Genomic DNA, 18,973 nt, shown 5'->3' on the forward strand with positions numbered 1-18,973 from the left:
TAAGTGCTGTTAGCTAAAACCGCTCCTGCATGCTGCATGTGCATCAACAATTATTACTTGTCCAATAAATGCATGCAGTCTGGGCACATCTCCTAATGTTTCACAGGTTAAAGCAACAAACAGATTGAGCCCTTTTATCGGTTTGCATTAGGAAGTCACACATATATATATACGCTTCCAGAATTGTTTTCCCTCTGAATTATCAGTGCAATACAGAAAACGGTTCACAAAGAACACCTTCACGATAAACTGGGGTGGGGGGAAGGGCGCATGTACAGGGTCGAACAGTCTGCATTTTCAGAAGGTAAAACAGTCCAAGTTTCAGCTGAAGTTTCCAGAAGCAGCAGCCAGAAGATTTAGAAGAAATGCACACACATCAGTATGAAAGCTGCCGTATCTTTGAGATTTCTGACTGGATTTCAGAGGGAAACCCAAGATGCAAGGGCCGAGCAAATCGACAGGGTGGGGGAATGAGCCAACTGAAGATATCAAACATGCTACGATTGTGAGGAGTGGAAAAAAAAATGCTACCGTGACTGAAAACGAACAGAAAAACTAGCATCGTAACAGATCAGGAGAAAAAACGATAGTGCTTTGGTCAAGCATCGTCAAGCAGGTCTTTTGGTGTAATGCAATCATAACACGGAGCCCCATAAATACATTCTGTTTCTAAACATGATCATAGATGTGGTAAAATGACACCACTAGCATTAACTAATACATGCACAGTGTCTCGGGGGTCTACATTGGTTTGTGTGCAGTGAATCTTTTTACTGGAATAAGCCAGGCTAATGAAGACTTCATACCAAAAAGCTAACGAAGACCTCATTCTAAAGGTTTTTCTCATTTTGACATGCAGTCGTCATATTCCAGTGCTAAGCATTATGTACACTATTTTCAGGAGAGAAACGCGCTCATGGTAAACATATGAAAACTGAATGGCACAGTTTGAAAAAGGAAAACTAAAGCGAGTATTGCAGTTTTTGATACATCTAAACCAACTAGTGTATTCACCATCTGAGCCAATCCCTATTTCTCAGCCCTAAATATGCTCTTTATATGCAACCAGAAATATTCCAGACTGTTGGCTGATTAATTCGTTTAGATTGCATAGGAATCACAAATTGGATTTGCACAGTTTTAAGAGTTATTATTTCCCTTAAAAAGACACAGATGACCAAAATGTATCTGGCTGATCCGAAATTACTAAAACTTTAGCAGAAAACATCTTGTTCAATTGCCAAAAACTTAAATTTTCTCTTCATTACCTGTATTATAAACATGTTGTTTTCAGACTGACAAGTTAGATACAGTGGGGTCCAAAAAAAAAAAAAGTGACTTTTTATCTCACACTTAACTTTTATTCTCTAAATTCTGAGTTTGTCTTGCAATTCTGTTTTTTTTTCTTCCACAAAAAAAAAAATTAAATAAAAAAATACAAATAATAATAATAAAGGTAATTGCGACTTTTTTATCTCATGATTTTGACTTTTTCTCACAGGATCATGTTTACATATTGCAATTGTAAGATAACATCTTGCAAATTTTTTTTTTTTTTTTTTTTATAATAAGTCACAATTATGAGATTCTAAACAAATAACTGCATGATAAAAAATGTGAGATTAAGTCAAAATTCACTGTTTGTTTGTTTTTTTCTCTTTATTCCATAGTAGAAAAAAGCCTCTAAAATTATCAATGCACCAGTTTGACAAAATAAATCTCAAAATTCACATTTGAATGCTAATATATCTTTCTTTTCATCCCCTTTGCTTCGTTGTTTTTAATACTTTTCATTCCAGGTTTTTTGGACCCCACTGTATATAGAGATCATAACTGTGTCACTGAATTGTAAATGAGTGATTCCTTAATTCCTTCCTATAGCTTGATCAAGGTGCGACAGGGCTTGAACATACACATGGGAATGACAAACACAAACTCCCGTAAACAGCACAGAATAAGGAGCATTACTCACCCCAAGCCAGATGACTGACATCATTTTGACAACAGAACCTCGAGTTAAGTTTGGCAGTACAAGTACAAACTATACAGCACTCAATACTAAACAAAATGGTATTGTTAAAACAAGAATATCGAGAGGAGAACACTTCAGAGACGATTAGAAAAACACATTAACAGTTAAAAACAGCATTTTGTTCATGTAAGGCAAAATCAGGTCCTCTCACAGTGAAGTGTTCAGCAGGTTTCTGCAGCAGCTCGAAGGTCACATATTTACCGACCACCGTTGAAGCGTACATTTCAGCCATAAGACCTTCAATTTGAATAAATAACATATGCATACAGAAAGTCACGCGACAGTCCACAAAAACACCGAAAGATGGGTCACATTTCTATTTAGACACTGCTGTCCTCCTGCAAGAAAACGGATACTGAAAGAATGAGACCAATCGTGACAACTTGAGATGTTTGGATGATACCAAAAAAAGCCAGCAAAACGAATCGTCATGGAAGCTATTTTGTAAAAGCTAACTTGATGCCTTCCGGCGTACGATGAGCAACGCTCCTTTAAACCCTTGATACACAATCTGGGGGAGTAGTGCTCCTTACATAAATATGATTAAATAATATATATTTATATCTAGAATTAAAAAAATAATTATAATAAATAAATATGTCGATTTAACACGCATCATTACACAGATGGCATAGTTACGTAAACCTTAAAAAAATAGATGAAATTTGGCAATTTGCTTATTATGTAAATACGAATATAAACATAGGATGATCCATGAAATCGTAAGGATAAACAACCAAAAAGGAATAAATAGAAACCATGCATTGGCGACTCGCCAAAACATGAATACGTGAAGAGAGTTGATGGTATTGCGCATTGGGAACTATCCAGTGTGGATACAGCACTTCCACCTTCACCGCCCCCCAAACCCTGAAAGCCGCCGCCTCCACCGGCCCCTGGGCTCCAGCGGGTTGGCAGCATGCTGTTATGTGGGTGTTTGGGGGGACATGGATGGCCACTGACCAGATGGTGAACAGAGAGGCCATGCAGAGTAACGTCTGGCTTCGAAGTGCATTCACAGTCGATCCATGCGGAACGTGTCCTCCGTGGCCGGGTCGGCGAGAACCATGTCCGGGTCGTTGAGCATGTGCAGTCCGTCCAGTGTCAAGGGGTCGATCTTCAACTCGTCCAATGGGAACTGAGAGTCCGCGTCAAAGCTGACGTCACCAACGCTGGCCAGCGAGCTGGTGAGGTCTTTGGAGAGACTCGGCGGAGATTCTCCCGTCACTAATGTGAGACAAATCCAACTGTCAGCTCAAATGCTTATTCCTGGGAACCAGTGTTGGGAAGGTTTCTTTTCAAATGTAATTACAAGTTACCTTATTTGAAATGTAATCAATATTTTAACTATTTTGGTTACTTAATAAAAGTAATGTAACTAGAAAAAATAAATGTTATGCATTGTAGGAGGTTATTTTTTGTTTTCTTTGCACACAGAGTATATTCTCGTGGCTTTGTACTCTTACAGTTGAACCGCTGACGTCACATGGACTATTTTACTGATGTCCTTGCTATGTTTCTTTGCATTGATCATGGCAGTTGTGTTGTTGTCGTCTATGGAGGGTCTGAGAGCTCTCGGATTTCATCAAAAATATCTTAATTTGTGTTTTGAATATAAATGAATATCTTGTGGGTTTGGAATGATGTGATGGTGAGTAATTAATAACTGAATTTTGCTAACCCTTTAAAGCAAAGTGACATCTGGTTATGATAGCTGCTAGCTAGTGAAGTGTTGCTCATGTTATCTAAGTGCAATTAAAATATAACTAGTTACAGATAAACATTAATAAAACTGGCTACATAAAACTACCATTATTATATAGATGCACGAGAGCTCAGCTAAAGCAATAAAATGTCAACCAAAAAGCAGTCATTTCAATACATTACTTATAAAAGTGCTTGGGAAACCCTGAAAAAGCACTGGAAATATTAGTGATTGGAATTATTGGTTGCCCCAAGACACGTTACTTTGCAAAAGCTGATTTCACTGAACAAACTAGAAATTTAAATGAAATCCAGCTGGAATGATTAACAAGGCACAGGTGTAGATAAATATAAATGCAATTATAAATGCACCTCTCTGACCTCTCTTGGAAAGACATTTGCATAGAGAAGTTGATGTTTAAGCGGAAGGCACACATTACCTGTGAGAATGATGTTGGGGATATTGCCATGGCTAGTGTAACCGAGCTGCTGTGCGTCCTGCTGACCGCTGTGGCTCCCGGTTAGACCCATCATGGCTGCTTGTGTGTAGTTCAGCGTTGAACAGTGACTAGAGCCGCCCGGATTCTCCATCATGTTCATGTTGAACTGCTCCAGCTTCACCATCAGCATGAGAGAGTTGTAAAGTCATTTAAACAATAAATGAAATAAACTATTTGTTTTACATATTATACAATTGTAACATGTTGTACATGCATACATATATATTTATTTATTAATTCATTAATTAATTCATACAAATGGGCCATGAAACCGTATGTGCATTATTTACGTTTACATTTTACATTTATGCATTTAGAAGCTGCTTTTATCCAAAGCGATTTGTAGTGCATTCAGGCTATACATTAAATTAAATAAATAAAGAAATTCCAATTATTTCTTAAAAATACAACAGAGCAACTTTTCATGTATTTATTATTGTTAATATAATTTCATCCAATTATAAAAATAAAATCAATAAAGAAATATTACTATATGCATTATAATAATAATAATAATAAATGAACTAATTGATTAATTCTATTATGTATGCTTTTAAATGATGTATTTGAGCTGAACCGCATAATATCATTTATGATCTACATCAGCATTATGTGTCCAGCTGTGTTATGTGTATTATTGAACGTGTTCATTTGAATAGTCAGTGAGAAGTAAGTCAAGCTTGATTTTCACATGGTAACCTCTTGTAAAAAAAAAAAAAAAAAAAAAAAGCATTTTTTTCTGATTAAAAAAACTACATTTAAAGAGTGATTTGTAATGGAGCACATGTACCTGGTTTGAGAGGGCATTGGTCTGTCTGGATGGAAGCTGCTGATCATAAAATGAATCTCCAAAGATGCTTCCGACACCCTGAATATGCTGTAAAGACCCACATTATGATCAAAACATCTGAGTGTGAGAATTATAGGACACATTTAATTGATCAAAAGTAAAGACATTTATGTTGTTAAAATGATGTCTATTTCAAATTAATGCTGTTCTTTTTTAAAAAAGAAAAAGAAAAAAAGAAATATTTCAGCAAGGAAAATAAGATATTGTTTCTTAAGCAGCAAATCAGCATATTAGAATGATTTCTGAAGAACATGTAAAAATGATGACTGAAGTCACAAAAATACATAATAATTTTAACATTTTAAAGCAGATATCAGTTCTTTTTTAATCAATTAAATTCATTCTTGGTGAGCATAAGAGAAAATAATTTTTTTCTAAACTACAAAGTGAGTTTACTGAAATAGGCGGCAATGCAGAAAGAAGTGCACTCTGAGATGCCAAGAAATTACAAAAAAAATTATAAAAAATTAAGAATGAAACCATAGAAGTGTTATGCTTACTTGTGGTGAACCGCCAGGTGAGAAGCCCTGATTGGACACTGGAGATGTGGGTGACTGATTGGTTGAAGAGCCGGTCTGACGGTACTGTTGGGAGAAAGAGATACATGTTTGAATAAACCATATTAACCTGAAATAAACTGTACAGCAGAAGAAAAACATACCGAACTGGCAGTTGCGCTTGTAGCTGTCTGCGATTGGCTGGTGGTGTTGGGGGCGGAGCTTACGGTGAGAGGCGGGAGGCGTATGAGCCGAATGTTCTGAGGGAAGCTGTGTGGCTGTTTCTGCAGGTCGTTCAGTAAACTCAGCAGTGAATACTGAGACAACTGCTGCTCCAGAGACAGACTGTCCATCGTGATCGACTATGACAACAACAGACCAGAGAATATTTCTACTCGCATACTTACACTAATTCACTGTCAGTTATCCAGGGTTTTTATAGTTATACTTTAAGAATCAAAACTTCTTTATACTCATGGCAACAAACATATCATTGGAAAGGTCTGAGTGTCAGAATTTCATATTTGGTGGTTATTTTGATATACAAGTACAATTCACAGAGAAATCTAGAGAAAAATTCATTAAGCAAAATTCAAAATATTTTTGATGACTCCCAGTGGCTGTGTGTGGTATGACGCCCTAAATAAAATCTCACAGGAACCTAAATTTTTTTCATATCAACTTCAAATTTGTAACATAACTTATTTAGACACAAGGCTTTAATTTTATACCAATTTTAGAGTAAAACCTGTTATGTAAAATATTTACAATAAATAAAATAAAATAAAATTAATATAGCGCATTTTATTTACAGTACATTTAAATTCTATAACGGTAACACTTTAGAATAAGGTTCCATTAGTTAATGTTAGTTAATGTATTAATTAACATGAACAAACAATGAATAATACATTTATTACTGTATTTATTCATCTTCGTTAATGTTAGTTAATGAAAATACAGTTATTCATTGTTAGTTCATGGTAATTCACAGTGCATTAACTAATGTTAACAAGCACAACTTTTGATTTAAATAATGCATTAGTAAATGTTGAAATTAACATGAACTAAGACTTATAAATGCTGTAGAAGGATTGTTCTTGCTTAGTTCATGTTAACGAAAGTAGTTAACTAACATTAACTAATGGAACCTTATTCTAAAGTGTTACCTCTATAACTTTTTGAAACTTAAATTTTTTTGAAGAAATTCCACTTTTGCCAAAATCTACTAATTTTTATTCTTTAAAAAGTGACCAACCTTAGGTTTATATTCCAAAGTGTTCATAAATTACAGCAATTTTTTATTTAAAAAATGGGGGTGACAGTTAAGGGGCTAAAATAAAATAAGCATTAACTGAAATAAGAAATTAAAAGATCTTTGTTGCAAAGGAAACATTTCTAAATGTCATTCAGTTTGACTTGAAACACTAAAATAACTAAAACTCAAATTTAAATAAAAATGTATAACTATTTAGACACATAAAAAAATGACAAAAACACTCAACAAACTTACAAAAACATTCAAATTAATTAATAATTAATCATAATAATACACAAATCAATCAAATTAATGAGAATGCAATTATGAAGCACTTCTGCAGGCTAAAACTGCAGATAACTGCTTTCATAAGCCATACTGATTACTGACCAATACATTGGTGCACCCTAATTTAAATATTAGAATATACTTTCTTGGGACCTCATTGATTGCTACAAATGAAATGATGATCCTGTAATCACACATATTCTGAATTCAAACACAAGCCGTGCTGTTTGGGCAGGATGGAGACTTACCTGTGCGATGGGTATCTGGGGGGAGACAGCAGGTGGCAGTGTGGTAGAGGGCAGCTGTGGGCTGATATTGGGCGAGGGGGCGGGAGAGGAGGGAGGGATGTGACTGGCAGCACTGATGCCCAGGTGTGTCAGGTTGGTGGTACTGCTGGAGCTGGATGTAGGGAAGGTAATGGGGTCATCTGGGTCCAGTGGGGTGGGGAGAGGAGGAGGGAACTGGATGTTTGTCAGATCTGGTAAGGAGCCACCGGTGCTGTGAGCAGCTGGCATCAAAGAGCTACTCATTTCTTGATCAGGAGATGGAAATATGCTGGAAATATCAAACAGAATATGATGCAACAATTCTAAGAGAGACACAATGAGTAAATATATAAATTGCTTAAAAGAAAAGAAAATATATTTTACATAAATCATTCTGAGGTTAAGGTTAAAGTTAGATTTATATAACACAGTTGTTTTGAAATTAAGATATATAACTATAAAACAAAATAATGTTGCACATAAATTGAAATAAAAACTAAATTGAAATATAATAATATAATAATATTTGAACAATATATATAAAAACTTTACATGCAATAATAGTTACATTTAAATCAGAATATCATTTCAATTCAAATTATACTGCTTTAAGAAAGTATAAAATCGATATACTTTTAAAACTAAAATGATGTATCATTTAATGCACAATGCAAAAAAAAAAATTCAAACTTTTTTTAATAAAAAATTTCTATAGTCAATTTCTATATTCTGTCATAATACCAGTCATAAACATTTTAGTAGCAATTTATAATAAAGTCCCATTAGTTAATGTTGTCAAGTCCATTAAACAATATCAACAGATGCAACTTTTGATTTTTATAATGTATTAGTAAATGTGGAAAAGTCACTTTTTTCATGTTCACTAATGTGATTAAAATAATAATATCTAAAATAATGTCTGAATCTGTCAGTTATAAGTCAGACTTTCATTCATATAGTTCAAAGAAAGCCATGTAATGTTGCAGTTACATTGGTTAATTATATACCCAAACTATATTTTATCATTTAATTTTCCTTCAGACCATTTTAGCTCAATTTGGCACATGGTGGGTATCAATTTAGGATCTAAAATTGCAGCCACTCTTCATTGTCTCTACTCATGCTCATTCAAACGTGAAGTGTTGAATGACTTCCAGCACATGGGGAACATTTTTTTTTTTGTCATAATAAACTCACTTAATCCCAGGAACGTCACAGGACTCTGAATGCAGAGATGTTTTGGGCTCGTCTTTGTCCATCTCTGACTCAGTGTCCTCTGTATCTGGAGGGGTGAGCAACAGCACTGCAGAAAGAGAGGGAGATATGGATCAACTCCTACCAGGTCACAGTACATGAGAATAAAACATGTCACAAATACATGTAGGTCAATGACAATTTAAAAAAATGAAATTATAACACATGCCAAGTTTTCAGACAGGTTCTCTATATATCCATGTTGGTTTTGTCATATGATGTAATCACTAATTTTCCTTACACCATAATTTCAATATTAATTCATAGAGTACATATCCTTATGTTTTGAGGAGTCACTAATATGACATTTTACAACATAAAATTTCAAATGATCTGATATTTTAAGAAACTTATTGACCTTCACAGGTTTTTTTTTTTTGCATGTTTCTGCATGTAATTTGAACCACATCATGACTTTTGGCAGACAAAAATAAATACTTTTGTTAAAGGAACCTTTCACCCCTAAAATGAAAATGTTCTTATCCCCAGGCCAGTTTGTTTCTTCATGCTAACAATTTTGGAAAATGTAGCATTGCATCACTTGTTCACCAGTAGATCCTCTGCAGTGAATGGGTGCCGTCGGAATGAGAGTGCAAACAGCTGATTAAAACATTGCAAGTAAATAACACTGCTCCAGTCCATCAATTAATATGTGATAAACAGCTTCATCATTAAGGCGTCATTAAACTTTTAAGCCGTCGCTTTTGGCCAAAATCCTTAATGACGCTTCCTCCAGTGAAAAACATCAGTCCCCTGTTGTTCTCTAACATCAAAAAAAGTGTTTTTACTTGTAAAAAAAATTGTATGATATGTGCATATTTCTCTCCTGATTCAGGTGAGACTTTTTTACTGGAAAAAGCAATATTGTGGATAGAGGATTTTAGAGTATTTTAGTCTGAAATTATTTGGTTCAAAACGTATTGATAGATTTGTTTCTTACAAACACACAGCTTTTTGTTTCACAAGAAGTTAACTGATGAACTGAAGTTGTGTGGGTTACTTGTGGATTATTGTGGTGTTTTTATCAGCTGTTTGGACTCTCATTCTGACGGCACCCATTCACTGCAGAGCATCCATTGGTGAGCAAGTGATGCAATCCTACATTTCTCAAAAACTGTTTTGATTAAGAAACAAACTCATCTGCATATTAAAGGCCTGAAGATGCATTTGAAATGAAAATGATTTTTAATTTCATGCAGCATAGCAACAACAACGAAAAAAAAAACACCCAAATTCTTACATGTTTTTACTCCTTTCGACTGCAGTTCCTGAGATCCACCGACAAAAGTGTCCTGTGGAGCTGGATTCACAGCGCTCTGGTGTAGAGCTGAGTCAGAGTTGGTTCTGCAGCAGACCAGCAGAGGTGAGAACATGAAAAAAACACTATGATTTATGACCTCTGAGCATGTGTTGTTGATTAGGTTACGAGAAAAGCTGCTTTACCTTCTCCAACTTGTGTCGGGAGGTGGTGACAGATATACTGAGCCATAGGGACAGCTGTCGATGTAATCAGTGTTAAGGACAATGTCTCACACACACACACACACACGTAAAACTTGGCTGTTTCTAATAAATCTGAAGGATATCTGACGTCCATGCTTGTCCACAGAGAGAGGTCTACGATGCGGAGAAGCGATGCGATTCCTGTCACGATACACACGGTCCACCAGGCCATGATGTCGGGACGTCCGACTGGTGTCTAAAACCGTCGTCTGTAAAAGAATCAGATTTGTTTAAGTGATCTTCACAAGTGTTGGGCAAATGAAAGCACAAAACCGGCGTCGCGCAGAAGATGGACTAGCAGTATGAAAGATCCTTGTGTCATAAATGAAGAGCAATGATAAAGAAGGAAATGATGCATATTTCCATCAACTTCGTTACATTTAATTAATTCATAAAAAAGGTTTATGGTGAAAATGTGTATCTTTGGTTAATACTTTTCTATAAAAGCTGATCCGGGTCATTCCTACTAAACAGTGTAAAAAGAGTAAACAGTAATGAGTTTTGAGGGTTTTTTAACATGCCTTTGGCTTGGATAATATCGCTAATACCATATGTTTCTGTCCTTAACGTAATTTCCCATCCAGTTAAGTTTTTGTAACATCCCTTTAATTAACAAAAGTCTTAATAACATCTTGCAAGAAGTGACGAAAAAAACAGCGCAGACTAAAACTATTAGCCCCACTCTAAAAGCTGTTTGTTTTCAATTACAGAACTCACTTGACAATATATAGAATAAAAACATAAAACATATCTTCTCATAAGCTATAACTTAGCTTTTATGTCCACTCTGATAGGCTCAATATAGGTAATAGGTAAACTAGTTATAATTTAGAGTAAAAGTGTCTTTTCAATTCAATTTTAAATTTCAATATTTTCTTTCAAGTTACAAATTTGAAAAGGTATTTTATAAAAGTGTGGTCACATGTTAAATAGACCATTTTTTGCCTGCATGACCAACTTGAAGATGAGCAAAATCTGCATGGAGAACTATTTTGCCTTTTGAAATGAATGGAATTTGCCCACAAAATTTCACTGAGCAATGGTAAACGTGAACGCAGCTTATGAGGAATGACCCATCCAATGCACTGTGAGCGTGATGTTATGAAACTGTGATTAGATCATCTGAAGGGAAATCCATTCATAAAGTTACAGCATAGTGTGCACGACGGAATTTTTAAACTTATGAAGTTTCTGAGGTCTCACCTGAAAAGGGAGGTCAGTGTTGCTATTTCCAATCTGATTGACATTGGGCAGTGACCCTCCATAGCACTGAGCTCGATTCTGGCCTAGTTGCAAATACTGGGTCTTCTGTAACTGCAGCTGTGCAAAATAACAGTGCGTGAAAAGCAGCAGTGAATGACGTAATGAATGCATGAATGAAACCTAAACCAGATACCGTGGAGTAAATCACTTTATCATGTGAAGAATGGGAAAAGCAGACCAGTGAGAGTTAATAAAAAGTAGCAAAACATGGGTCTCGACTTACGTGACGCACTCTAACATATATAATATGTTCAACACCAAGGAACAGACGAATAGCCTTGTAGTAAAAAGGTGAAAACAGAGGCTGGAGCAAATTGCCTAAGCATTGTCCTCATATTATTTTTTGTAAGGGTTACTGTAGTTTATTTTTATCATTCGTCTATATTTTATTATTTTTATGATTGACTGATTTATTGATTTTTCCCATGCAGGAAAAAGATACAGCTCACTTAAAATATGCTGACCAATGTTCATTGACACAGACTTGAGAAGATTTTTTTTTTTCTCTGTATGAAAAACTAAATGTGCAAGTTAATGAGTAACATAAGCCAAATAATAATGTAAAAGTAAAATACAAAAAACAAACAACAAATTCTGTATTGGACTAATTATAATGAATGCAACAATTTCCCCTGAACTGATATTTAAATGGATCGAGACTTATTTTTGAATCATTGATATACTATTATATAGTTTGTTAATATATTGAATTAGATTTTATTTTTTTGATTTTCTGAGTTCTCTTTAAATTTAATTAAAATAATTGTTTTTAACATTTTACTTTTAGCTCATATTTTAGCTAAAATTAAACCAAAACAACCCCCCAAAAATTTCCAGAGTATTCAAGTATGTTTTTCAAAAAATATATAAAAATGATTTTAAATGTCAAAATTCCATGTATAATTCACTGTTTTTTTTTTGTTGTTGTTGTTTTGATAATTGTTTATGAAATTTACAAGCACTTTCTAAATGACAATTCTTTCTACACAATTTTCTTTTCAGTGTTGGCATATAAATATATGCTATATATTTTGCATGCTTTCAATGGATTTAGTTTTTGTATGTATTTGTCTTACCCAAATCTTTCACAAAAACATGATAATCTTAGTTGGAAAGACTTTATCAAATTACAAAACCTTAAGACTATCAATTTAAAATAGGATATAGATCGTGTGACAACTTGCCCCGGGCGATGACACTTCTTCATTAAATAAGTAGCTTCTTATACACACAACGAGAACGAGAAATAAAAGCGCGAAAAGCAAGCACAATGCATTCAAGGCCGGAGCAGGTCTCCGTGCAGATGTGCATGACGTGTGTCCTGCAGCAGCATCCTCAGCATCTCCCGTTACGCGTGACCACCGGGACATCATAACCGTCCTTCACCGATTTGTCACGGCTCTCAGGCGACAAGGGGAGCTCTTAAATCAAACACAGGCTACATCCTACATAGCAGCTGCGCTGTGTGCGCGTTTAACCGCTGTTTCTGACACACGTACCCGCGCTGCTCGCGTGATGCTCAGGTCTTTCATGACCTCCTCAAACGCCGCCGTCTCCTCCGCCTGCTTCTGGTTGTGCAGGGCGATTTTCTCGCTGAATTTTCGAGGATTGTTTGAGGTCGCCATCTTCCGTTCTTCTCCAAAACACAGAGCGTTGCGTGAGACGCGTTGTGCGCTGCGCGGCGTCATCACGGGAAGAGTTGTGGGCATTGGAGTCCACCTCATTGATAAAGCACACACACACACACACACACACACCAGCTGAATGAAATGTCTTCATGTGTCAACAGAAGACACCTGCTATTCATGCTGCAAAATCTAGGCCTATGCCATTGGCAATTTTATTTCATATAGCATTATATACCACAACCAGAGTTGACCAATGTGCTTTACAACATAATAGCTAAAAACATCAACAGCACAAAGAAAAATACAAACAGTAAAAACCAAAAACAAGGCGAGAGAAAGAAAATAAAAACATCATAACATGCAGCAATATATATAATATATAGAACATGATAAAAAGACGTAGAGGAATAACGTAAAGACGGGTGTGTTCATACTAAAAATCGAATTCATTTTAAGATTTAATATTTTTTATTAAAATAAATATGCACTTAGTCTTTTCTTTATCATAGGCTACTTCGCAATGCTTTTTTTTTTTTTTTTTCGGAAAAGACAATAAATACATCTATAGAAAGCTTGAAATGTTTGCTATGAAACTAACCAATTCATATAAAAACAAATTTTATCTGATTATGTAGCCCGTATGAAAATGTGCATTTCTTTATTGAAGGCACGTCCATAGGACTGAGAAAGCACTAGTTGTGTAATAAATATTTAAAATGTCTTATGTTTTCCTGACACATTCATAATCATTAGGCTACTTTTGCCTGAGCTTTATATGCACTGACTGACTGATAATAGCCTATGCCTTAATGCACATTAAAAGATGGTTTAGTAAGTTATTATATTAAGGAGGAGGTACAGCCATATGTTATAATCTAACATTTTATTGTACCTGATGTTTTTATAATATAATTTGTTTTGGTTTTCTTCACCCAGGGAAAGCAGATTAAATTTAGCTCTGTAGCTAATTTTGGGACAGTTTTCTGACTGTCCACTGTCCCTGTGAAATAATGAATTAAATAAAAACAATATTATAATATTAAAGGTGGTCATCGGATGCCCATTTTCCACAAGTTATATAATTCTTCAGGGTCTTAATGAAAAGTCTGTAACATAGTTTGATTACATTTTCTCAATGGTAGTGTAAAAAACACTTTTTTAACCTGTCAAAAACAGCTCTTTTCAGAGCAAGCAGTTTTGGAGCATTTTCCTTTAAATGTTAATGAGCTTTGCTGACCCCGCCCCTATATTCTGAGCTGCTGTCGGATTGTTTACTTTAGCCGCATTTATCGTGAAACTTGCTAATTAGCAGATTATTAGGAAACGTGATTTGCAAATATTCATTACAAAAACATTATACTCACTTCTTCTGGAGGTGAGGCTCACGAATGATTCCTACGAAGATGGACACATTTATGTAGATCGGGGGCACATTCCCTTCAGAAACAAATGTAATCCACTGTGTCTTCAGCAGCTCAGATGTCAGGAGTAAATGACGACTGCTATGTTCATTATTACATCCAACAACAGAACACCTCAATGCTTAGGAGTCATTCTTGCCTACATCTGCTCCAGCTGTGAAACAATGATGGACTGATGACAGTCACTCAGGGCGGAGCTAAGGTAAGACGCCAGTCCAGTCTGTGCTGAAACGCTACTGTCAATCAAACTATTGTGGGAGGGGCCTGTCAGTGTGATGTCACAAAGAAAGGCATCTGAGCTCGGCTCAGTATGAAAAAGGGGTAAAGATTTAAAGGGGGGGTGAAATGCTCGTTGTTACTCAATATCCTGTTAATCTTGAGTACCTATAGAGTAGTACTGCATCCTTCATAACTCCAAAAAGTCTTTAGTTTTATTATATTCATAAGAGAAAGATAGTCTGTACCGATTTTTCCCTGAAAAACACAACCGGCTGGGGGCGTGACGTGTGGGCGGAGCTAAAAAATCACGAGCGTCAGTCGGCTTTTGCGTTGAGAGCGTTTGGAAGCTGTGACATTACCGTGAGGACAAAACCATCATCCAAAACAAACCATGGCTAACAGTCAGATTCAGCGTATATTTATGATCCAGAGGCTAAAATTTAACAAGAGCAGCATCAGTTTGCTTAGCAGTTTTGGAAAATGACTAAGTTCAACTTTGTCGTCTTTTTTTTTTTTTAAGCTGTACATGTGGAAAGTGCAGTTTGATGACAACAACTAAGGTTGTTTACTTGATGTGCTTACGCGCCGATAGCTAAGTTAACAACACAGAGATATTTGAAGCAGTTTTACTCACCGCCTGCGGTTCCAACACACGATCGTGACCCTTTTTCATTGGGACTGCATTATCCTTAAGAAATAAACGATGTGCAAATCTGGTGTCAAACTGGGCCTTGTTTGTAAAACAAGCATCTTCGAAATGCAGGGAACAAACAAAAAACTTGCACAACTCCGTTGATGCTCTGTAAAAATAAACTCCATCCACTGGTCCCTTAATGCTGTTTCTCTTTTGGTAATCTGTGCAGGGTTGTCTTGCCCTGGCAACCAAAAACACACTCCTTTTGTGACATTTCGCGACGCTCTCGCTCTGATCAGTGATTGTCTGTGCTCAGCCTCTCAGTGCGCTGCTATACGGGAGCGCGTGCTCTTCCGGCAGACGTGCCTCAGGACCCATATAAGGAAATTCCGCTCCATCTAACGTCACACAGAGCCATACTCGAAAAAAACGTTCCGAAACCGGAAGGAGTATTTTTGGAACAGAAATACTCCTTCAAACGTACAACTTAATTTTTGAAACTTTGTCCATGTTTAGCATGGGAATCCAACTCTTTAACAGTGTAAAAAACTCAGTATGCATGAAATAGCATTTCACCCCCCCTTAAGTAGATTAAGAAGAAAAAAAAAACACTGGGTGGATTTTTTCCATTATAGGGTGGTTGTTTACACACACTGCCAACACACATTTCAGTTCAAGCAACTTGTAAAAGTGCATGTAGCACCCCTAAAATCAATTTAATATAAATGTGCGACTAGTAGATCCTATGCTTAGCTGGGGACAGGCTTACTTGGAACTATGAACCGATCCATTTTTCAAATAAAAAGCTATGATATTATACAAAATGTGCGCCTGAAAATCATGTCACGTTTAATTGAGTTCTGCATGTGTAATCAGGTGCGCCGTAAGGGTCCGTACAATTAGGATGATTCTAAGGGCCCAACCCTAGACTGTATAAAAACTAGGGTCGGGACTTTAACACGTTAATTGAGATTAATGAATTACACAAAAAATAACGCGTTAATTAAGATTAATTAATTACAGAAAAAAAATTCCCGCATTTTTAATAACCTATTTTTGCACCGCCGAACGTTTCTCACTGGATGAGTTTCGGCGGGACCGATTATACTGAAGCACCAACTAGCGTTCGCATGTCACCGCAGCAGCACATCGAGCCTCAAGGATCATCTCAACGCAAAACATATAGCAGCTAGCGTGGACTTTACACTTTATGTTGAACTATGTATTATTTTGTTGGTGATAGTCAGTGTTTCCAATGTTCTGAATGTAATTGACAGTATTGTGTTTTATTTAAACACTTTACAGAAGGTTCCAGCACCTATAAGCTTCCTGAAATTCTGAAATGTACTATTTCTAAATTGTTTCTAAATATGCTATTGCTACACTTAATGGCAAAAATTTAACTGGTCTGCTAGACTTGTTTGAACAAAAATAAACAATATTTTGTTGCTTAAGCTTATGTATTCAGTCATTATTCAATGGTATACTATAAATCCATGTGAAAAAAAAAATGTATTCTCACTGTTCTCAGGTCAAATATTTATATGCGATTAAAATGCCATTAATTTCGATTAATTAAATTACAAAGCCTCTAATTAATAAGATTAATTTTTTTAATCAAGTCCCGGCCCTAATAAAAACATGGACGTAGTGTCTGTGATGACACTCGTAGGTTTCTGAAGAGTGTTTTTTTGAAGCGCAAAGTTGGCGGAGCCATGAAAGGCAAAATTAGCTATATAGACCAAAACCACTTTTTGCACCAGGCTGTAAATATGTTTTTTTCTTCTGTAAAATTGTGCATTTTAACATGGGGAGTCTATAGGACTGACTCCCTTCTGCAGCCAGCCTCAAGTGGCCAGTCGATGAATTGCAGTTTTAGTCACTTCCGTGTAGGTTTCACAAGAGATTGGGAAGGTTGTCACTTGGGCTGATGATGGAGGGGTGTTCGCCTATGGGTTTTTGCAGGTTTTATAATGTAAACTTAAGACTTTTAAAACCAAATTAAGCAACTGTGTTTATTATAATTTTTTTTTAAAACCAAGTAAAGAAAACATACATTTCAAACTTTTTGCTGTTACGTTCTAACACTGCAAATGAGCGACACTCTTCATTAGTATTTTTGCAACTGCAAAGGTTTCAAATACATTTATTTTAGAATTATGAAATATTGTTTTCTGAAAAAATGAATTTATTTTATGATTAAAGAACAATTATATGCCAATGGGATATGAGACAGTTTATACATTTATATAGAAGAGAGGCTATTGTAAATTATTTGTACATCAATTAAAAAAAATGAGAATTATTATTATTTTTTATTTATTTATTTATTTAGACCACACTGTAACAGACACAAAATAGCAGATGGATAAAACAAGAATAAAAATGTAATTTAACACTTGGAAAACAAATATGTAAAAGGATAAATTCAAAAAATACTACCAATACAAATACATTCAGTGTTATTTAGTAATTACACCACACACTCGAAAGATTAACACGTAACTTTGTACATCATAATCATAATTCAAAAAAATTGACTGAATTTTTTTTTTTTTTTTATGTAACCACATGCTTCAGATGTCCATAAATGCACTTAAACAAAGCATTTACTTGAGATCGAAAATTGACAATTAAAAAAAAATATATATTGTAAAAGCTTGTTGAAATTCCAGACTTAAGGAAAAGGTTGTTTACACAGAACCAAACAGCACTTTGCTGTTCTGCGGGTGCTTTTATCAGGTTGATTAAGGCTGATCTGTGACTTAGGTACAAGATTGAAGGCCATTTGTTCATAAGACCCAGCTAAATTACTCAAAAGTCTTACCAGATATTGTCCATATTTATGTGTCCATTTTACATCAGCATGTAAATGAGTCCTGAGCTAAGGGTGACAGTCATTTACTGCTGTAATCATGGTAAATTACCTATCTATATACATACACAAAATCTAATTGTGTTGTTGGAAAGAACAGATGTTTCTAACAGCTTCATGGAATCTAAAAAAAGAAATTAAATAAATGTAAGAATAATCAAACAAATCATACTATTAAATGTTTATATTAAAAAAAGATCTTTTTTTAGAATGTATTATTTATTTTTTACATATTCATACTCTAAAAACATGCCATCACAATTTCATTACAAAAAGTTTGTGCCATAGGTCCATTTACGTGATCCAGTCCCTCCTTTATAATACTGTATATACAGTGTAAATGACATGTTCAGAGAAAACAATGCACCTCAGTTGTTCAGTATTCAAATCACTGATTTACCACGTTGAATATTAAAGTGCGTGATGAAATGTGCTTGTTTAGTTTGAGAGAGCAGAAAAAAGAAAAAAAAACTTAGGTAGGTACATTATCATCCAGTAAAAATATCTGAATGGAAAGTATAAAAAAAAAATAATAATAATCTTACAATGAGGTATAAATATTTTAAATGTCCCCTAAATTGTTAGAAAAAAAAAAAAAAAAAGAGACAAAACTTGATCATGACAAAAGAGTCATGAGAATTTTATCACTACTGCTGCTTAATGGTAGCAAAGTTTTCTGAAATAATTTGCCAGTTTTTAAATACAAAACATTTAAAAAAATGAAGATTATGATGAAAGAGAATTAATATCAGGAACTTGTCACAAACTAGGTTAATAAAGC

General features: G+C 35.1%; 1 protein-coding gene across 1 annotated transcript; it reads right to left on the minus strand.

Annotated features, from left to right (window-relative positions):
- Positions 1 to 608: 608 nt before the first annotated feature.
- On the minus strand, positions 609 to 13,128 carry LOC127968273 (CREB-regulated transcription coactivator 1). The gene is made up of 12 exons (XM_052569354.1): positions 12,915 to 13,128; positions 11,356 to 11,472; positions 10,234 to 10,361; positions 10,093 to 10,152; positions 9,890 to 9,993; positions 8,593 to 8,698; positions 7,378 to 7,684; positions 5,748 to 5,945; positions 5,587 to 5,670; positions 5,027 to 5,113; positions 4,177 to 4,351; positions 609 to 3,259 (listed from the first exon to the last, which is right to left on the minus strand). Exons 1-12 carry the CDS (start codon positions 13,122 to 13,124, stop codon positions 3,048 to 3,050), a joined length of 1,788 nt encoding a protein of 595 aa, XP_052425314.1. The 5' UTR covers positions 13,125 to 13,128; the 3' UTR covers positions 609 to 3,047.
- Between the last annotated feature and the right edge of the window lie 5,845 nt (positions 13,129 to 18,973).

The sequence above is a fragment of the Carassius gibelio genome, chromosome B11 (assembly GCF_023724105.1).
Source record: "Carassius gibelio isolate Cgi1373 ecotype wild population from Czech Republic chromosome B11, carGib1.2-hapl.c, whole genome shotgun sequence".
NCBI lineage: Eukaryota > Metazoa > Chordata > Actinopteri > Cypriniformes > Cyprinidae > Carassius > Carassius gibelio.